Here is a 23,889-nt window from a genome sequence, read left to right as displayed (position 1 = left end):
AATATTCACTGATAACTACTCCTCAATTTTATAATGAAAACAACGAAGCTCTTGCCAGTACAAATTATGTTGTATGCTCCATATGACCAAAAACAAAACTTTACAAATACTACTTTGTTGCATTTTTCTAAAATATTTTTAAAAATCAGTAGATCTCTCCTAGATGATACCATGTGCATCTTATCCTCAACTATAAGGCTAGTAGCTCTCAAACAAGATAAATCAAGAGAAAAACAAAAACAGAGGTATTTCTCTGAATCCTTACAAATATCTTTCTGTACTACAGCCAACTCCAAGTCTTGCAACAAGTAACTAGGGTATTACTCTAGGAAACTCCTTAAGTTGACATTACATGTCAGATATCTATCCTCTAACTGCATATATCGCCCTGTGTGCATTTATCATTGCAATTATCACACTTTGGTATAATTGGGTTGGTCTTTCTCCTCTGAAAGCTCTTTGACAACAGTGATTGTTTTTAATCTCTATATTCTCAGCAAGCTGTAGACTGCCAAGTACACTGAGGGTGCTCATACTAAACGAATGAAGATTAGCCCATCCTTTCCCGAAAAATAGCTTCAGTTCACACAAAAATGGTTTAATAATACAAACTGAATTATTATAGTTTTTCTTTACCCTATTAATATCAACCATTTAATATATTTGTTTGACAACCAAGTATCATATTGTAATGTCCATGTAAAATTTTGAATATTTATAGAAACTAAGGATATATTACTTTGCCGACAAAGGTCCGTCTAGTCAAAGCTATGGTTTTTCCAGTAGTCATGTTGGATGTGAGACTTGGACCATAAAGAAAGCTGAGCACCAAAGAACTGATGCTTTTGAACTGTGGTGCTGGAGAAGAATCCTGAGAATCCCTTGGACTGCAAGGAGATCCAACCAGTCCATCCTAAAGGAATTCAGTCCTGAATATTTATTGGAAGGATTGATGCTGAAGCTGAAACTCCCATACTTTGGCCACCTGATGCGAAGAACTGACTCCTTAGAAAAGACCCTGATGCTGGGAAAGATTGAAGGCGGGAGGAGAAGGGGATGACAGAGGATGAGATGGTTGGATGGCATCACTGACTCAGTGGACATGAGTCTGAGCAAGCTTTGGGAGTTGGTGATGCACAGGGAAGCCTGGCATGCTGCAGTCCATGGGATCACAAAGAGTCAGACACGACTGAGTGACTGAACTGAACTCAAGGATATAAATTATCAATTTCGCTAATGAAAGGGAAGACTTTAGACTCTGTACAGATATAAAATGTCATTAGAAACTAAATTCTCCATATCAATACTCATGAGAAACACAAAAACTGTGGTAGGCAGTAACAGTGAACTGAATATTCATACAAACACTTCAAAAGGGTATGTGCTTAAGTCCCTCTAGTTTGTTTAATATTTATACAAAACTGTTAAGTCACTTTTTAAAACTCAGACACTTATTCCCTTGTTATTAGCAAAAGGAAAATCCATAAAATATATTCATATTCTTTAATATAAGTCAGGAATGTTCTTTTTTTTTTTTTAAGGAATGTTCTTAAGAGAAAAAAGATCCTAGTATAATTAATGGAGATGGGGGGAAGGCTTTGTAAAATGGAAAAAATTAAAACATCAGTTTGGGGTAAATATTTTTCTATAGACAATATCTATATTAACTCTTCATTGAATAAATTCATTTAGTTACCTAAAAATTCATTATCTGATTAATGATTCCGGAAATAGTAGTAATAGCAATAGTGGAAACATACAAAAATAACAATCTTAAAAATGCAAACAATAATAATCATAAGTAAACACTTAAATAAAATTTATATTCTTCACATACAACATCTCACTTATTTCTCACAATAAACATTAGCTCAGTTCAGTTCAGTCGCTCAGTCATGTCCAGCTCTCTGTGACCCCATGGACTGCAGCACACCAACTTCTGGAATTTACTCAAACTCATGTCCATTGAGTCAGTGATGCCAACCAACCATCTCATTCTCTGTCGTCCCCTTTTCTCCTCCTGCCTTCGATCTTTCCCAGTATCAGCGTCTTTTCAAATGAGTCAGTTCTTCACATAAGGTGGCCAAAGTATTGCAGTTTTAGCTTCAGCATCAGTCCTTCCAATGAATATTCAGGACAGTAGCAAATAACTATCCCAGGTTACAGATGAGAAACATAGGGCTGTGGAAGTTAACTTGCTACTAAGTTGTAGCTATAAGCAGTATTTCCAGATTGCCTGCTCTCCATCAGTTTGATACTTAATGCATCATTTGTCCTCAGTGTTGTTTAAAAATCAACTATATCAAAAACATATCACTTAACTGTTTCAACGGCAAGCAATTGGTAATATATGTTCTGAAAAGTTTTCAAACCAAAACCATCTCCACTGCACTGTACCAAAACACTCCTTGCCCAAATAAAAGTCATAACCTAAGGTCAAAATAAGTCATTGAAATCTAATACCAATATTTGAATTATTGTCATACCTCCATTAGTGAAAGTTGCTCAGTCATGTCTGATTCTTTGTGACCCCCTGGACTATATACAATCCATGGAATTCTCCAGGCCAGAATACTGGAGTGGGTAGCCTTTCCCTTCTCCAGGGGAATCTTCCCAACTCAGGGATTGAACTCAGGTCTCCGCATTACAGGCAGATTCTTTACCAGCTGATCCACCAGGGAAGCCCCAAAATGTTGGAGTGGGTAGCCTATCCCTTCTCCAGGGGATCCTCCCGACCCAGGAATCGAACTGGGCTCTTCTGCATTGCAGGCGGATTCTTTACCAGCTAAGCTACCAGGAAGCCCTGTGTAGAAATCATGCCACTTTGTGCATTATTTAGCCCACAGTGTCTATATGTGTGTGTATATTTTAAACATTGGGCAAAACTGTACATACCTCAGATCTGAGGTATTTATTATTGTTTAGCTTTATCACTTAACTAATCAATACTGAGCTCTAATTTTACTTTTGATACAAAATACAAAAATCTATAATGGTGCTATGACAATTTACATTAGCATATTTCAAGTATATAAACTAAATAAGTTATTTCAAAACTAGATTTAGTAACCTATTTCTACATCTCCTACTTAAGCTATTCTTAAGCATTGACTATACTTTTTCTTTTAATTGATGTATGTGAAGTGAAAGACACTCAGTCATGTCCAGCTCTTTTTGTGACTCCTTGGACTGTAGCCCACCAGGCTCCTCTGTCCATGGATTCTCCAGGCAAGAATACTAGAGTGGGTAGCTATTGCCTTCTCCAGGAGATCTTCCTGACCCAGGGATCGAACCTGGGTCTCTTGCACTGCAGGCAGATTCTTTACCGTCTGAGCCTTCAGAAAAGCTCCGTTAATTGATGAAAGATTGACATATAATATTATTTTAATTTCCAGAATTCAAAATAATGAGTCAATATTTGTATACATTGTAGAATTATAAGTCTAGTTAAGGTATGTCACCATACACAGTTTTTTGTGAAGATTTTTAAGATCTACTCTCAGCGCATTTCAAATATATCATACAGTATTATTCACTATAGTCATCACATTGTGTATTACAGCCTCATGGCGTATTTATTTTATAATTGTAAGTCTGTACCTTTTGACTGCTTTCGTCCATTTTGCCCACCCTCCATCCTTACCTCTGGGAAATACCAAACTGTTCTATCTGTGAGCTTAGTTTTTTAGTTTTTACGATGTTTGTTTGTTTGCTTTAAATTCACCATATATGTGAGATCACAGAGTACTGAAATATTGCCATTTGCAAGAACATGGATAGATCTAATTTAAATAAGTCAGGATAAGAAAAATACCATATATTTTTATATGCAGAATCAAAAAGAAATCCAAGAACAACATATATCATACAAATATCAAATGATTATGTTGTACACCTAAAACAATACAATGTATAATATAACCTGCTCAATTTTTTCAAATGTCTTCAAGACACTTCAAGTAAGTATATGAACTAAGATATTTCAAAACTACATTTAGTAAATTATTTCCAAACCTCCAACTTAATCTGTTCTTAAGAGTTTACTATATTTTAACATCCAAGAACAGCAAATAAGTACTCTGGATTCCAATTAGAAGTTTATTGTAAAATGATATTTGATACCATTTCAGAGCAAATAGTCCATTTCTATGGAAATATTTTTCATAAAACAGTTTTCAAGGAAATTAAAACTGCTTCCAAGTGTTGTATGTTCCAAATCTTCCATATACTTTAAAGATCTGTTTAAGTCCAGCTAACTATTTGTATATTATTTCAAGCATATCTATACTAAGAGGATAATTCAAACTTTTAACCCTCAGAACATACACATAAACACACATACACACAAATACACCTATACAAATATAGCCAATATGCTGGTCTAGTGTTCTGATTATAAAAGACATCCTAAGTTACAAGAATAATAATGCTTCAAACAAATTATTAAATTATACACACAAGTTTTAAAGTATATTTATTCATATGAGATGACTTCTTGCTAAGGTAATGCAATGGTTTACTGAGCAAAACATGAGAGAAGCAATTTAGAAAATTACCAAACTACCAAACACTGTGCTGTGCTCAGTCATGTCCAAATCTTTGCAACCCCATGGATTGTAACCTGCCAGGTTCCTCTGTCCATGGCATACTCGAGGCAAGAATACCTGAGTAGGTTGCCATTTCTTTCTCCAGGGGATCTTCCTGACCCAGGAATCGAACCCACATCTCTTGCGTCTCCTGCATTGGCAGGTGGATTCTTTACCACTGCCACCTGGGGGGAGGGGCATATTACCAAATACAAGTACTGAATGAGCCCCCTGACTACTCACTGTTGAAATGAGTTCTACTTTCACTTCCAAGGTTTATTAAACATAATGGATTTAAAAACAAAAAAGAATGACTCATTGCCAATAGCTATATGATTAAAAGCATATTCCCATAATAAAAACAAATATAATTGTACCTGTTGTGTATACTTCTGTATTTCATCCAGTACAAATTCTACTTCTTTTGAAGTTGTTAGTGAAGCAAGATTTCCACTAAGATTATAGCAGTAAAGTTTAGCATTGTCATAGTTTTCTCTACTGGAATTAATTCTAAGACAAGCATCCCCGACATGAATCCATCCTTCTCCACAAAGATGAGCTAGTCAAAAAAAAAAAAAAAAGGCTTATTTTTTGATTATCCAAACACATGCATATTTTTCAATTATTTCAGAATGGTAAATAAATACAACTTCTAGATTTGCTTAAATAATTTTTATGATAAAAATTCAAATATATCCTCATATTATACTAAACAAAATCTGACTAATATTTTGGTGAAGAATAAGAACAGAAGATCCTAATTTTTTCTCTAATTATTAAACATAAGAAAAGCTACGGCTCTGTAACATCAGCCAAAATCTGTTGACTGTTAGGTCTTCTGTGTAAATCTAGTGTATTGATATATGGTTTTGCAGCAAGTGAAATCACTACCACATTTATATGTCACAAGGTTTACTTTATACAAGATTACTTCAGTAGAAAAATAACCAGCACACAACAAAAGCAAAGTTATTTCTACAAGTATAGCTATTAATAACTGTCCTCTCAGCTATGGAATTAGATTAACTAATCTCTTTAGCCCAGGTGTACTATTTTGATATAAGCTGGGTTCTTTGATTCTTTTATTATAATTATGGGGCGAGAAGTCTCATTTCATTTATGCTTCGTAAAGAAACTAGAAAGTTTGCTTTCAAATATTTATTTTTACACAACCTTTCAGGTCTTTTGAAAGTTTAAACATACTATTCAGTAACAGTGGTTTTTCCTTAGGCTCCAAATTGAACTTAAAACTGTTTTCTAAAACACAGACTTATAAACTCAATATAAAGTTATGCTCTAGGATACATTAACACTGAGGTGTTTTATTGACACACCAATCTGTGAAGCTTGACTTGACTATCCGTTAGTTTCATATCACTAAATATTTCAGTGCCTCTTGCCCTTTCAGGTTGGATGCATCAGTTCGGTCTTTATGGAATTATTATAAAGCAGCAGTTCTCCAACATTTTGGTCTCAAGACCCCTTTAAACCCTTAAAAATAATTGAGAATGCCACAGATTTTTCCTTATACATTTTATATCTATGGAGCTTGACCATATTAAAAATTAAAACTAATCTTTTAAAAATATATATATTTATTCATTTAAAATTTTATTACAAACCTACTCTTCCAGTTTCTTGGATGTCCTGCCCCTTAACGCTATTATTACACACCCAAGGAAGATGTATTAATATCTTCACATTTTATCCTTGAGAAAGGAAAGCTGATGGTTTAAATGAGGCCCTTGGCATCAAAAACTGAGATGGGTTGATAAATGAATAGGGCATGGATAGGCAGAGAAATCAGAGAGAGCAGAGCAAAATGTGCATTGCAGAATCTAGGGTGTGGGTAGTGAGTGTCCTCACTACAATTCTATTTTTCATAAAAAAATGTTTGAAATTTTTCATTAAAAAATGTTAAGGAAATACGTAACAACTTAAAATAAATAGCATATTTAATTTCTCTTAATTACAGTCTCCAAAAAACAAAAGAGTTAAGAGTGTGGCTTTGTTCTATATTTTTGCAAATCCCTTTAATGTTGGTTTAATATAACATTCAATCTATTAGAATCAGACGCTATGTAGCCTTTGGAAAACTATTAATACAGAGTAAACCTATAACAGAATGAGAATTACAAAAGCACACAATATCTTAGTATCACAGGGCCCTTTGCTTCTTGAATAACTACTGTCCTATTAAACTAGGTAATGAGAATAACACATAGTGCTTGGAACATAGTAAGCACTCGATATACCAGATTCATTTAGTAAGACTTCTAACACCTCTGTTTTCATTTTCAGGCTACACATATAGCAATCTTCCTCGTCTTCTGAAATCTAAACTACCAGCACTTCAAGGAAACAGCACAGGAGTTTTTGTTAAATTTCAGCTTTTTCTTTCCTTATTGAATCAAGGAAGGATTTAATTAGTTTTGGTTATCTTTTGTTTTATAAGATCAAAAATACGTGGTTAATGAATCACACAAATGCAAGCAACACATGGGCCTTTGGGGCTAAACTAAATCAGAGCACTAAACCAAATGTTGCGATGTCGTAAGTTTCTGTAGCTTTGAGCACCACCTCAACTTCAGGATAGTAGCTAATTTTTTAAATAGGTTAAGCTTGATAAATTCAAACTGCCAATTTTACACGAGATCAATGGAAAAAATGCAATTCACAAATTTCCATGGAAAAGACTAAGTTCTCCATTTAGGGGCTTCCCTGGGGGCTCAGAGGATAAAGCGTCTGCCTACAATGCAGGAGACCTGGGTTCGATCCCTGGGTCAGGAAGGTCCCCGGGAGAAGGAAATGGCAACCCGTTCCAGTATTCTTGCCTGGAGAATCTCATGGACAGAGGAGCCTGGCGGGCTACAGTCCATGGGGTAGCAAAGAGTTAGACACAACTGAGCGACTTCACAGTTCTCCATTTAGAGCATTCACTTCCTTGAGACAAGCTGAACAGAAACCAAACTACAAATAATGCCAAGCTGGCTCTTGTAAATATGAATACAGAATAAGGGGAGTTAGTGTATAATAAAATAGCTTGTTATATTTATTATTCTCCAAAGTAATAACCTGGTCAAGTACAACCCTTAGGCCAAACTAAAATATTTTCCCAGGCAAGAGTAGATGGCTATTACTAAATATAACTTCACTATTATTTTCCCAAATTTCCACAGGTAATCAAATTCTCTTCTTATTGAATAATATTCCTTTACATATATATTCCTTCAGTCAACTCTAATTTTAGTCCAGGATTTACTCTGTCTTTTTAAAGAAACTTTTTAAGTATTTTTATTGATCTACAGGTAGCTTTTAGACTTTAACACTTAGAAATTATTACTTTCAAGTTTTTGCTTGAAGAAACTATTGCTTCTCACTATTGCTTCTCACTATTGCTTCTCAAATCTTACCTTCTGCATTAATATCCTCTAAATTACTCAAAATGAACACACATGCATACACTGCTATTTAAAAGCTTAAAAGCTTAGTACATAAACAAAATTCCAAAATCTCAGTGGTACTTTTAAAGGCAATCTAATTTTTATTTTATTACATGAACTTATAAGAAAGACCTAAATCCTATGATGGGATTTTCCAACACTTTCGAGAATTACATAGGTTCAGATATTTTTCCATGAAAAAATGAAAAAAAAAAACAAAAAATCATGAGATAGAAACAGACAAAAAACTGAACAGAGATAAACACCCAGTTACTAGTCCCCTCTGCCATTTACAAGTCATGCACTTTTTTAAGCAGGTCATGTAACCAGTCTCAGCTTATCTGTATAACAAGAAGATGGAACTGGTTAAATATCTATACAAGTTTTCGATTTTCTGATTTTCTCTTTCATATTCAGAAGAAAGAATACTTAGGGGTCTACTAAGAAGAATGCTAACTGTAAAAATAAATTGAAATTTCTTTTTCAAATGAGTTTTGTTCTGATTTATAGAACTTAAGCATCTCATTGAATCATATAATAATTATTATAAATGTTACCAGTTCTAATAAAAAAGAACAGTCAGTAAAAAACTGCTCCTGGAATTTAGAATAAAGGGCACTTAAATCCAATATGCCAAAATGTTAACATTGTTAGATCTGGATATTACTCTGAGTACTTACTATTTTCTATGTTTTTAAGACATACTTTTTTAATTGAAAAGTATTCTGATCAAGTCAACAGTAATAAACAGAAGATACCCTGAAAGTCTTAATCAGAAACAAATGTATAAATCTTTCTTGTAGGAACACTGCTATCTTTACTCCAATACTATTATTTGCTACTGATTTAATTTTAGAAAATGGAATATTCTTACTAAACGTTCTTTACAAAAATAGCATTCATCTGTGGACTATAAAACTGATTTACCAAATGTAAATCTTTACCTGGTAGAGCCTGGCACTCTTGCTGTCGCTGATCCCACTGGCAATTCAAGTTTAGTGAACAGCTTTTACAGCTAGTAAGTTTGTTACAAATCTGCTCATTTCTCACATGGCATTTGGTATAGTTTTTCACAGACTATAAAGTTAAAAGATAAAGCATGTTACCTTTCATCTTTGTACAGTAATGACTCATGAAGTTTAGCGTACACATAAGTTACCTGGTGAACTTTACAACACAGACTTCTAACACCAAATCCAGTTCTACTGAATCAGAATTTCTTATTCATTTATTTATTTAAGCAAAGTTCTTAGAATTAGAATGTATGCTTATTGAAAAAACAAGCAAATTACACAATCTGAAACAGAAATCAAGTAATGAAAACGTATTCTATTGAATCTGGTAACAGGCTTCCAATTCAATAAATAAAGCAGATGAACAAAGTCGTTTCTCTCAATGATCACATCAAAGAATTCTAGTCATAATAAAACTATCACGCAGACTCCTGGGAATGAAGTAGAAGTAATGAGTAGCAAAAGTTAAAGAGATGCTTTATCAAAATCCGATACAATCTAAAACGATAAATTATTTTCTCAACAACTCAAACCAAGTTTACTTCCACATACATTAAATAATGGTTTGGGTTACTTCTACAGACATTAAATAATGATTTCAGTGAACTGATGTTTCTCCTGTGTGTATCTATCACATTTCTTCAATAAAGGTTGAAAAGAACCTGCAAAAGTTACATTTCGATAAGTCCTATTGCACAACTATTCATATTTCAACTAATTTCAGGTCTAAGAGGTTGAAGGTTAAAGGTCAAAAAACAAAACAAAAGGCAATATAGGAACTTTGGTGTGAGTTCCCTATGTATATCAAGGTTTGATATTTCACATGTATTATCAATATCTGTGATAAAAAAAATCAGACTCTTCTTGTGACTCACTTTTGAGGAAAAAAAAAACACAAAGGAAAAAAGCACATGCTGCATCATAAGCTCCCTTTCCTTTCCACAGGTAGACACTCTTACCTTAGGCTTTCTCATGTTAGGGCGATAAATATTTCTTTTTAACCAAAAAACTCGACAATTAAAATTTACTTATAATTTCCCATATATAAAAATGGTTGAAGAAATTTTTATCTTATTCTTCCTTTAAAAAAAATCACATAAGATACATTTTTTAAAGCCCAAATTGTACTGCAAGTCTTATTCAACCTCCATTTTCATTAGGAGCATGCAAATTTTCTTAATGTTATTTTTCTGATTCAAAGCTTTTTTTTTCTCATACAGCATATAAATCTTAGTATTATTCTATAGGATTACTATGCTTCCAAACATTTGTCACATAACTGAAAACAAATCAATTTACTTGAATCATCGAAAAATAAAATAGCCTATAAGAAAGACAAGAGAATAGCTAAACAACATATTAGAATAAGAGAAAGAATGAGAACTTAATGCCAGTCTTTAGAACAACAATGGTAGAGTCACCATCAAAATAACTCTACTGCTCTTCACAAGAATAGTGTAATCCTTTATTGATACTGAGCCACCACAATAGATGAAACTGTATTTCCATCACACACAGGGTCCATTTATTCAATGATAGAAGAAAGCTGACTGCCACTCTGACCACATGGCTGGCATTTTTTGGCCTAATGAACCAGATGCACATTCATAAACAGACTATGAAGAATAACCAGTACTCTACTCATCTTCACCCTAATATATCTAGACGTAAATTTAAAATGAAAATCTGCAAGAAGAACAGTTATTTGGGCTGTTAGAGCACGAAATATGCAACTTCCAGTAAAAATGACTAAATAATGAAACAGAATATCAATGGATATCATTTATGCTAAAATCTCATAGACCCTTCTGTATCTATTAGCATTTGGTTTATTTTAATCACCCGACATTCTGATAAAACTGTCCAAAAGATACATTACATCAAAGTCTAAATTATAAGAGACTTCCATCTGTTCACTTGTACTATCTCACCCAGTGCTTTCCTTTTTAACACATGATCAACACTAAACTCTAAAGGAAAAGGCCACTTTATAAAATGAATACTTTAATTTGCATAATGCAATTTTTGAGACGTGTACATATAGTGTAAATGTCTAAATACAAATTAACTCAGAGTTATCGAACAAAGTTTTAAATAAAATCTGCTTGCAATTCTTATCTAATGACATTCTCCATTTTTGTTCCTTATTCCCATGTTTTATTTTACATTGCTACCATGTCCGCATTATTCACTAATGTAACTCCCATTAGATAAATATTATGCAAACATAAAAAAGTAATTTAAACATTCAAAGTGAGTCATGTTCTATTAACATTCAAACTCAAATAAAATTGAAGTATCTATTATTATTAAAGCAACATATCACTGCAAAGTATACATCAACACAGTAAGTATAAAAACAAAAGGGTTCAATCTGATGAGGCAATAATTCAAAGCTTTCCTTCATTTTAAGTTTTTTTATATTATTTTAGAATAGAATCATAAAGCTTTAATTATTTCAAAATATGATTGGTTACTGGAGAAAAATTTTAGGTAATATAATAAAACTTTTTACTTTAGTTTTCTAACTCCTTTTTCTTTACCTTTTACTTCTGCCTGGTACCTTGAAAAACAAGTGGATACTTTTCTCACTTAATAAAAATTCAAAAAAAGAAAAAATTAATATGCATTTAGTTTAAAATCTGTATGGGAACTTTTTAGTTATTTAAGCTGCACTCCAAAAAGAGAATCTCTAATCCTACTGAATACAATCCTTAATAATTTTTAAAAATTTTCCTTCAATTTGTTGACATCTAAAAAACATGGAACATTTTGATGCTATCCATTAAAAGGTTAGTTTTTACTCCTCTTGACCTATTTTAATCTATCAACATTAATTTTATTTTCAATAGTCTACCTAAAATAGGCTCTTGACCTCATCACTAGTGAAACTTTGAGCCAGGTGATGATTTTTTGCATCAGCACTATTCATTCACTGTAGATGTTTACTTGTGTCCCGGGCTTCTCTACGTTAGATGCTGGTAGCAGTCCCACGGAGAAGGCAATGGCACCCCACTCCAGTACTCTTGCCTGGAAAATCCCATGGACGGAGGAGCCTGGTAGGCTGCAGTCCATGGGGTCGCTAAGGGTCAGACACAACTGAGAGACTTTACTTTCACTTTTCACTTTCATGCATTGGAGAAGGAAATGGCAACCCACTCCAGTGTTCTTGCCTGGAGAATCCCAGGGACGGGGGAGCCTGGTGGGCTGCCCTCTATGGGGCTGCACAGAGTCAGACACGACTGAAGTGACTTAGCAGTAGCAGTCCCACAGTTGTAGGAAAACAACCAAAAAATACACATTGCCAGATGTCCCAAAGCAGGAGAGAAATGCCTCAGAGAACCATAGATCTAAAGAAAAATTTTTTTAATTTAAAACACAGATCTATAGACGATTTTAACGATAAAATGAAACTACTACTATCAACACTTCAGATTAAGCTTGCACACAAAGCATATAAATAAAACCTATGTCACAACACTATTAACACATGTCTGACAAGATTCTCATAGAAATGACTTCAATACTTACTTATACATTCCTATTTCTATCAGCACAGAAGACAATGTTTCTAGTGAGAGTCTTTTAAAATTAAGTTTTGAAAGAATTTTCCCAATCTTATCCATGGAAAGTAAAGGTTATTGGATTCAACATGGAATCTAGACTGGTCAACAACATATCAAGAAGTAAGTGATGCCCTAGATATTTTCTAAGTGTCTTTTTTTTATAGTTGGCTTACAATATTGGGGCTTCCCTCATAGCTCAGTTGGTAAAGAATCCACCTGCAATGCAGGAGACCCCAGTTCAATTCCTGGGTCAGGAAGATCCCCTGGAGAAGGGATAGGCTACCCACCCCAGTATTCTTGGCCTTCTCTTGTGGCTCAGCGGGTAAAGAATACACCTGCAATGTGGGAGACCTGGGTTCGATCCCTGGGTTGGGAAGATCCCCTGGAGAAGGGAAAGGCTACCCACTCCAGTATTCTGGCCTGGAGAACTCCATGGACTATACAGCCCATGGTATCGCAAACAAAATTTTACAGGGCTTCCCTGGTGGTTCAGATGATAAAGCGTCTGCTTGCAATCCCAGAGACCAGGGTATGATCCCTGTGTCAGGAAGATCCCCTGGAGAAGGAAACAGCAACCCACTCCAGTTTTCTTGCCTGGGAAATTCCATGGACCGAGGAGCCTTGTAGGCTTCAGTCCATGGGTTCGCAAAGAATAGGACACAACTGGGCGACTTCACTTACTTACTTACTACAATATTGAATTAGTTTCAGGTTTTCAACATAATGATTCAACATTTTTTAAGATTATATATTCCATTTAACATTATTACAAAACAATGACCATAAATTCCGGTGCTGTACAATATATTCTTGTTGCTTATCTATTTTATACATAGTAGTTTATATCTCTTAATACCATAATTTTATTTTGCCTCTCTCCTTTCCCTTTTCTAAATGTCTTGATACAGGTAAGCTAATGATTGTAAAGTAGCAGTGTTTTGTACAGGTAAGCTAATGATTATAAAGTAGCAGTGTTAGCTACATCATCATTTACCCATAAATACTAACCATGCTGCAGTTACTGGCTGATGAAATGCATTTCTTGTCATCACACCACTGGCACCCATTCGTATTGGCAGTGCAGCTGGCACAATCTGCGTATCTGTAACATCTGTCATCAGAAGCAGCTGTGATACAAATGGGAGCCAGAATACATTAGGATGAAAAGAAAATGCCACACTTCTTAATTCACATATTTTTAACATCTGCTAAGGATCACGAGGACATTTTTAAACCATAAATATAATCATCAATATCAAAATAAGTTCTCCAATATGAAGTCAGTTTTGTAATTTAATTGGATTTATAGGGATTTAAATACCTCCTGCCCTCATCTTGATTATTCACTCTAGCAGGATCCTACAATCATTTGACATTTACACATTATGGAGGAAGAAAAAGACTTAAGGTATTTTATTCAATAAAATGTATTACTATACATTTAAAAGAAAAGATTATAACAAATGCTCATTGTTTATCATTCTTCATAAAGCTATCTAGAGACATCTGACTGATTACAGATTAGCAAAACCTGATCTGTTCATTGTAGCACCAAAAATATATAAAAGCCCCATTCATTTAAAGAAAATTGAAAATTTATATCCAAATCATTCTTTATAAATATTTACTATTAATTATTCATAAATCAGGGCATCCCAGGTGGCGCTAATGGTAAAGAACCTGCCTGCCAAAAGAGGAGACATAAGAGATGCGGGTTTGAGCCCTGGGTCAGGAAGATCCCCTAGAGGAGGCCATGGCAACCCACTCTATTATCCCTGCCTGGAGAATCCTCAAGGACAAAGGAGCCTGGAGGAGTACAGTCCACAGGGTTGCAAAGAGTTGGACACGACTGAAGCAACTTGGCATGCACATTCATAAGTTTGAATTATTTATTCAATATTGTATAATAAATATTGAGTTATAACAGGACACCAAATTCTAGAAACTTTTTAGCTTTATGGGATGGTTTGACAATTCAGGAAGAAAAAAAGTACCAAATGCAGAATAAATTACTTCATTTTATTTCTTTGAAGCATACACTATATCTAAGAAAGGATGTATTTGAGTGAATTTTATACTTACATACAAAAATAATTCATATATATATGGCCATGTTACATGTCAAAATTGATATATTACTGTTACGCAGAGATATATGACAATTACACATTCAAAAAAGAAAACTAAAGATAGCTAAGAAAGATATTAAATTATTAATCACTGCTAAATTCAAACATTCTGATTCTTAATTAGAGGATTATGAGTTTTTAATTTTTGAAAACTATTAAGGTAATTCTTATGAGCAGGAATGCACTTCCATTTCAAGTCAAGTAGAGATGCTTTATGTCAAAAAGAAGTAAAAAAATATTTCACCTGTTTTCAGAGGGCACTTTGCTCTAAGAATATTATTAGTATTTCCAGAGTCCCAAGATTCACAGTGATTTTTGTTCCAAATACATTTTATTCCTGGACCAGCATTTTTACAAAGTTCTTCATCTCTGAAAGCCTTGCAATTTGGAGGCTTGTATACAAGTATATCATTAAGGAGTACACTAGAAAATCCTCCAAATATATACATGGACCTATTAAAAATAAAACAAGAATCTTTAAAAAAGTATCTAATAGAGTTTTTTAAATAAATGTAAATGTGCATTTTACATTTTTTATCTAGGTAGGAAACAGTTTTAGAGATATATAGTAGCTATATGGAGATAACAAGATATACTTTAGAATTGCCAAATAGAATTAAATTTTTTTAATACAAAGAATTTAGAAATTGGATATAGAATTCTTTGTATACTGTTATTATCCTTTTATAAAATAAAATGACCAAGAGTAAAATAATCAAAAGGATTTTCAAAGTTTCAATTTGAAAAGAAAAGCCCAGATGATTACTGAATTAATACTACCAGCACCAAAGAAATTTGAAATGGCCTCAAAATAGCCTAATTTTCATTTCTAAAAATATTACTGATATAATAAATGGAAAAGATCAGAAAGTACTTGAAGAATATTTTTTATTGTTTAAAAAGTAAAATAAACATCAACAAAATGCAATTTTCAACAGAGAAGCTTAGAGTCTTTATGTTTACACTCTGGATTTCACTTACTTCCATTACAAAAGCCAACTGATACCATTTATACAGTTATATTTTTAGCATCATACTGGACAATTTCTACATAATTAGAATAAGGTAGTAATAAAATGACCTCATAAAAATGTCATTATGAATCTCAAATTTTAAGCTAATGGATGATCTAGCATGTTATTTATTGTCATGAGTCCACATTAATGAATTTTTGCTATAGAAATAGCAAAATCACACTACCTTACAGGAGGAAGGTAACTTAATGATCATCCAGTCCAAATTCCCAGTGAATATAAGGGTACTAAAGGCCAGATGGGCTTCCCAGGTGGCGCTAGTGGTAAAGAACCAGCCTGCAAATGCAGGAGACATAAGAGATGCAAGTTTGATCCCTGGGTCAGGAAAATCACCTGGAGGGGGACATGACAACCCACTCCAGTATTTTTGCCTACAGAATCCACTGGACAGAGGAGCCTGGCAGGCTATGGTCCATAACATCACAAAAAATCAGACAGGACTACAGGACTAAAGCAACTGAGCACACACGGATGAAAAAGCCAGATAGGTTAAGGGACTTGTCACAAATAACACACTCAGTTATGACAGAACCAAAATGAGAACCTAACTGTTCTCACTTCCCTTGCTCTCCTCAATAGAAATATGCGGCTAGCCTTTCTATAACTTCAGGCTGATTTTTTTAGGGAAATCATTCATGATCTGCTCTCTGGAAAAAGAAATTAAGGCAGGATGAAAATTTTAAAGAGTATCTGAAGCTCTGTCTCAGCATCTTTCCTCTGATACTCCCCTACCCCTTAAATAAATTTAAACAGAAAAGAAAGAAGGATAATGGTTAATGAATCAAAATTTATTTCCACGGTATTAAAGCGATACGTAAAACTACTGTCATTGATTACAAACAATAATTTGCTTAAAGAATAACAAAATACGTGGGTAGTATGACTGCTAAACATGCTTCTTTTACCCGTTAATGACAACTGCAGAGTGACCAAATCTGTTGACATCTCTATGAAGATTTGGTTTCGGTAGTATTTTCCATTCGTCACAAGCTAGAAAAATGAAAACAGTAAAACAAAAAATGAAATAAAAGAACAATTTAAGACACATACTACAAAACAATCACTGGACAAATAAAGACACAATACTTAAAATTAGGAAACCTTTCATTAATTTCCCATGACCTACAATTTAACTTGATTTACTCAACTAGCATTATTCCTTAAATAAAAATAACTTGTCTAAAATTCTCACAAATAATTTTATATGTATGAGAATAAAGGAAATTAAAGGAAACAAATTAGGTGTACTTTATTTTGGAGGGTAATTTCAATGACATATGAAACAAGGTTCATACAGCAAAATTCATGAACATCAATATTGGGAAAATGTATCATAAAGTTAAATCATTAAATCAAATTTTACATGTATGCATGCAAAATTAAATAGAATATACGTGAGAAAAGCCTAAAATGGAATCATCAAAATAAAATGTTTAAATCAGTTTAATAATTTGATATTTCAAAAGAAAAGTTTTCATTTTATGTAAAGAAGAGCTTTAGTTGCAAAAAATAGGAACAAATGAAAAAAATCTAAATAGTTCATGAGCTACATAAAGATTGTGGAAAGAAAAATGATTAAAGAAAACTTTTTCATTTAAATATAACCTCAGAATCCACACATATATTATTAGAGATCTTTAGATGTTAAATAATTCAGTATTCAATGACTAGAAACATTCTCAGGACAGTGTTCTAGATTTTATCCTCTTAGGTGTAGCCTATCTAAAAGCAGGCCTAAGTATTTAATATAAGTACATAGGTATGATAAGCTTTAAAAACATTTTTTTCCCACATTTTGGCAACTTAGAAGCCCTTCTGAAACAGAAAAAAATAATCTAAAATACAATTAGTTGTAACTGTTGAATTACTTGTTTTCCTACGTAAACAGCCATACATATTACGCTAGAAGTAAAATAATAAATTTGGTTTCAATTAAATATTATTACTAGTAAAGATCAAGGGAATTACAAAAACCAAAATCATAGCTTAGAAAATTAAACTGGAAGACTCGGAGTAATAAAATGTATCTTGGGTTGTATCTCCCACAGTACATAAATACCCTCCACCAAAGGGGTATTTTTTAGTTGATATAATCTTTTTAGTCCACGAAGTACATGCACTTATTAAATACTCAAAGAGAGTACAAAGGCACAGAAGCCTAACTTTACTAAATCCAGTGTTTTCCCAATGTTTCCTCCATAGAAGCACTATTCACATAGCACCTATTTACAATCCCAGGAGAGCCAACACTCTGAAGATCACATTTTGAGAACTATTACAAAGGCCTACATGTAACATTCATAGTCTACCATTTTTTTACATGCTAAAGTTCACTTAAGAAATGTGCATTAATATGTACATAATAATATTAAAAATTTCCAAGTGCTTTCATCTGCATAATTTAAGTAGTCTTTGTTAAGAATCCAGTGAGGCTAACTGAGCAGGTATCACCATATGCTAGAAATGAAGAATGAGACCCAGGAGAAGTTAAGTAATGTCCTTAAGGCCCATTAGATTACCTTTGTTTTGCTATAAATTATGTTTATGAATGCCTGATTTATAAAAGTATATTGATGGGATTCTGAAAGATTATTCCCATTTGGAGAGAAGGGGTGACTTGTAAAGGGTAAAGACTTTGAAAAAGAAAAGAGATGAAAATGTTAGAGACAGCTAATGAGTTAGCATAGATAGATTTTAATCATGCCACCAAAACCCAACATACACACACACACACCCCTCACACACACACACAGACACACACACACACACACACACCCCTCACATGGCCAATAATTCATAAACTGTGTGTTCAATATAGTATTCCAACAACAGAGTCAGAAACCTGAATACGCTTCAAGGAAGTGAAACAGAGTCAACTGAAAGAGTAGGATTTCTGGAAACCAGTTCATCATAAAAACCTCCAAAGAACAATCATCTCCAGCATCATTTTGGGGACATCTGGAGTCCAGAAAAGAAAGTGACCCAATAATCTGAGCCTATCCAGAACTGAAGAATAAGTACTTTGTCCCATCATCCAAAACAAATCAGCAGGAGAGAGAAAAGCACATTTCAGAGATGAGAACCAGGAAAAATGCCCAGAGAAACCATTTAAGAAGTAAGTCAGGAAAAAGAGCTGAGGGAATAAAGGTCATTTTCTAACAATTAGGCCTTTCTAAGAACTCTTTCAGTTGTACAAGCTACTGTCTTCAGGAAAAAAAGAAAAACTTTTAAGCACACAGAGTAGTAAAAACAATGACATTATAAGTACCTACACACCAGGACCCAGACTTATCAAAGGCAGTATTTTACCATGTCTATCTATGGTAGAGTTTTTAAAGAAAGCATTACATATATGATGGCGGCTCCCTGGATACTGCCTTTCAAATTTGATTACTTTATGTCTTCTGTCTGGATGCAACCACTACCCTGTATTTGCTTATCAATTTCATATTTATGATCTGTATAGAGTATTTTTGTAGGTTATAAAACTTTATATTAATACAACTGGTATCAAACTATGCAAACTATGTGGATTCTTCTCCACCTTGTTTATGCTGTTCAACCTGTTGTTTTTTGTTTTTCACCATTTTAACTATTTTTAAAGGGGACAGATCAGTAACATTAAGTACATTCACACTATTTAGAAATTATCATCACCATTCATCTCCAGGGCTTTCTTCATCTTACAAACTGGTAATTCTGTACCAATAGGTAATTCTGTACCAATTACACAATACCTACCCATTCCTCTCTACGCCAGCCCCTGGTAAGCATTATTTGACTTTTTTGCCTTACAAGTGTGACTGCTCTAGCACCTCAAATGAATAAAATCATGAAGTATCTCTCCTTTTGCGACTGGTTTATTTCCTTCAGCATGTATTCAAAGTACATCTGTGCTGCAGAATGTTTCAGAATTTCCTTCCTTTTAACCCTGAACATTAATAATATACAAATTGTATGTTTATATGACACTTTTGTATATACAATGAAATATTAATATTATATTATTAAATTGATTTTATTCCATTAATATTATATTTATATTATTAACATATTATTGTTATTGTATTATTACTGTTTGACTGCTATGGCAGTCAAATTTGTTCTAATTTATTCTTTGACTGTGTGGATCACAACAAACTGTGAAAATTTCTTAAGGAGATGGGAATACCAGACCATCTGACCTGCATCCTGAGAAATCTGTATGCAGGTCAAGAAGCAACAGTTAGAACTGGACATGGAAAAACAGACTGGTTCCAAACAGGAAAAGGAGTATATCAAGGCTATGTATTGTCACCCTGCTTATTTAACTTATATGCAGAGTACATCATGAGAAATGCTGGGCTGGATGAGGTACAAGTGGAATCAAGATTACCAGGAAAAATATCAGTAACCTCAGATATGCAGATGACACCACCCTTATGGCAGAAAGTGAAGAAGAGCTAGAGGCTCTTGATGAAAATGAAAGAAGAGAGTGAAAAAGCTGGCTTAAAACTCAACATTCAGAAAACTAAGAACATGGCATCTGGTCCCATCACTTCATGGCAAATAGATGGGGAAATAATGGAAACAGTGACAGACTTTATTTTCTTGGGCTCCAGAATCACTGCAGATAATGACTACAGCCATGACATTAAAAGAAGCTTGCTCTTTGGAAGAAAAGCTATGACCAACCTAGACAGCATATTCAAAAGCAGAGACATTACTTTGCCAACAAAGGTCCACCTAGTCAAAGTTATGGTTTTTCCAGTAGCCATGTATGAACGTGAGAGTTGGACTACAAAGAAAGCTGAGTGACAAAAAACTGATGCTTTTGAACTGTGGTGTTAGAGAAAACTCTTGAGAGTCTGTTGGACTGCAAGGAGATCCAACCAGTCAATCCTAATGGAAATCAGTCCTGAATATTCACTGGAAGGATTGATGTTGAAGCTGAAACCGCAATACTTTGGCCACCTGATGCGAAGAGCTCACTCACTGGAAAAGACCCTGATGCTGGGAAAGAATGAGGGCAGGAGGAAAAGGGGATGACAGAGGATGAGATGGTTGGATGGCATCACTGACTCAATGGACGTGAGTTTGAGTAAGCTCTGGGAGTTGGTGATGGACAGCGAAGCCTGGCATGCTGCAGTCCATAGGGTCACAAAGAGTCAGACATGACTGAGCGACTGAACTGAGCAACACTTTCTTTGTTTATTCATCCATAGACGGATATGTAGGTTGCTTCCAGATATGGGCTACTGTGAGTAATGCTGTGATAAAAATGGATGTACAGATATCTGTTCCTTTCCCTGTCATCAAATTTTTTTGTGTATATTCCCAGAAGTAGATCACCAGATCTACTACGTTTAAGCTAGATCACTATGTTTAAGTTTTTGAGGCACCTCTATATCCCTTCCTATAGTGGCCACACCATTTACACTCCCCTCAGCATCGCACAACCGTTCCAATTTTTCCACATCATCGCCAAAAACTGCTATTTTCTATTTCTTGATATTATTTTACACCCATCCTAATGGGTATAAAGCAGTATCTCATTGTGGTTTTAATCCATATTTCTCTAATGATTAGTGACGTTGGGTGTTTTTTATATCCTTATTGGGCCACCTCTATATCTTCTTTGGAGCACAATTCAACAGAAAGCTTGTACATTAACTTGGTCAAACTTACTATTTTCCTTATGATTTGTGCTTTTTACTCTTACCTCAAAAGATTTTAAAGATAATCTCTAATTTTCTTCAAAGATGTATAGTTTGGCTTTTACTATTTTTATCTTCAATCCATTTGGAAGTTATTTCACACTTGTTGCATGGATCTAACTTAATTTTTCCCATATACCACATTTCCCAGACACTTCTCAGTATATTTCAATATACCAAATGCCTAGAACCATTTTTTGAGCATTTATCCCTGACCCACTATTTGTCTCATTTCATTTCTATACTGCCATGGTTTATTTTTATTCCAGTTGCATATACATACACACACACACACACACACACACACACACACACACAAAGTTTAAAAGTCAAATAATCCCACCAGGCTCACCACAAAAAATGTCTCCGGATCCTCTGCTACAGGCTGTGTGCTGTGTGCTGTGCTGTCATTTCAATCATGTCTGACTCTTGTGACCCCACGGACTTAGGCTCCCCAGGTTCCTCTGCCCTTGGGATTCTCCAGACAAGAATACTGGAGTGGGCTGCCGTTTCCTCCTCCATTCTACAGGCTATGAAAGCCCAAAATAGAAACAGATATAGCTGCTTCTAATAGTTAAAAAACACTTTTAATTACTAGAATAATACTGTATAAAATTAACTGAAGAATTCACCAAACCTTTTATAGTCCATTTAGGTAGGTGGAGGTGGTAGTGGTGCTGTTTAGTCACTAAGTCGTGTCCAGCTCTTTTGCGACCCCATGGACCGTAGCCCACCAGGCTCCTCTGTCCATGCAATTCCCCAGGCAAGTACACTGGATTAGGTTGCCATTTCCTTCTCCAGGGGATTTTCCTGACTCAGGGAATGAACCCAGGTCTCCTGTACTGCAGGAGGATTCTTTAGCACTGAACCACAGAGAAAGCCCTTTTAGACAGGTAAAGATTCCTAAAATAAGTGGCAGCCATGACCTTTCACCTAGTAAAAATAATATGTTAATTGCTTACCAGTGCTATAAAATATTTAATTCTCAGAACAACTGTGAGGAGTAAATATTTTTGTCACTATTAAAAATAAGGAAAGAGTCTTTAGGGGTTAGGTAACTTCCTTAAAGTCATTAAATATTAAAGTCAAAACAAAACCACATCTCTTCAACTTCTTTATGCTATACTGCCTTAACACATCATCAAAAGATCCTTTTTGATATAAACATTAACTTCACAAAAATAAAAATACAATAATACTGTTTTTTTAAGTACTCAAATCCCTTCAGAAGAAAATCATTCAGTACACTATTTAATTACACATGAGAACAATTAATTTGGATAAATAATAATACAACACAATTCTACTAAAATTCTTTGCCTTTTAACATATGTAGTAGTAAGAGATGAAGGTTTTATAACTATCTCTAGAACATCACCTTCAATTTTACTAAATGTTCAAAAATAACTGTAGACAATATTTGTGGTAGACATTGGTGGTGCTCAACAAATATTCCAGTTCTCTTCCTTAAGGCCTATGGCAAAATGATACTTGCACACTCCTGAGAACTGGGATGTGACAGTATGACCTGTTTTAGTAAAGGAAATGCAAGCTACAGGGATAACGCCACTTCTGGATGGAGCCATTTAATTGCCAATGAAAGAAAATGTAATGTAGCCTTAATCTGCAAGTGACAGAGCAGGCAAATCTGTCCTCCCCACCATCACTAGACATGAATCAGGAGTGAAAATAAACTTTTATTGGTGTTAATCTGAACTTTGGAGATTTGTAATGGACATGGATATGTGCTGCCTAGACCATCATTCAAGGCAGAAACTGTGTTGCTAAGAATGCTGTCAGTGAACAGTCATTTGCTTAAGCTCACGAACTGTCTCAGGAGCAGAGTCACTTCATTCAAGGACAGATTTTTCCAAGGATGACCTATATGCAATGGTTGATCAAAGGAGGGTTTTAAATATCCCGCATTTCAGCCCAATATAGAACAACTCGGAGCAACAATTTTATCTCTGGAGATCCTTGTAGGGCTGACTGAGGTTATCCGTCCAGCATCACTTTCCCTTTGTCCAACCCTGCTTCCTCCCCTGCCTCTTTAGAGACACTGATCTTAAGGATACTCCCAATGGACATCATGAGTACTAAACTCTATCATAAAGAGTCTGTTTCCCAGAGAACTCAAACTACGGCATCTGGTGTCATGAGTGGTACAAGAACACAAGAAATAAGACGGAGTCTGGGAGCTGAAGCACAGACTGCAAGGCTAGTAAAGAGGAATCCATCACTGGTGGCAGGTGGGGCACAGATAGCAGCCAGCACACGGTGGTCATCCAACTGTTAAAACTTAAACCAGTGGTATATTAGGAAGGTATGCCCATGGAAGGTAATCCTGCACAGGTGTGAAGAATTAGATGTTTGAGAAGCATCAATATTGAAAGTATTAATATACCAGAATTCATGCCTACTG

At 34.5% G+C, this 23,889-nt stretch overlaps 1 protein-coding gene across 1 annotated transcript in view; it reads right to left on the bottom strand.

Annotated features, from left to right (window-relative positions):
* Positions 1-23,889, bottom strand: part of ATRNL1 (attractin like 1) — a 785,280-nt gene that overhangs the window by 610,903 nt on the left and 150,488 nt on the right. The window contains exons 11-15 of the mRNA XM_068961441.1: positions 16,677-16,761; positions 14,982-15,190; positions 13,617-13,735; positions 8,974-9,106; positions 4,964-5,145 (exon numbers count right to left, since the gene is read on the bottom strand). Of these exons, the coding sequence (XP_068817542.1) occupies positions 4,964-5,145; positions 8,974-9,106; positions 13,617-13,735; positions 14,982-15,190; positions 16,677-16,761 (728 nt within the window). The remainder of the gene's footprint in view (positions 1-4,963; positions 5,146-8,973; positions 9,107-13,616; positions 13,736-14,981; positions 15,191-16,676; positions 16,762-23,889) is intronic.

The sequence above is a fragment of the Capricornis sumatraensis genome, chromosome 23, assembly GCF_032405125.1.
Source record: "Capricornis sumatraensis isolate serow.1 chromosome 23, serow.2, whole genome shotgun sequence".
NCBI classification, from domain to species: domain Eukaryota; kingdom Metazoa; phylum Chordata; class Mammalia; order Artiodactyla; family Bovidae; genus Capricornis; species Capricornis sumatraensis.
The sequence above is the reverse complement of the archived record's forward strand: the minus strand, read 5'-3'. Positions and strand labels throughout refer to the sequence as shown.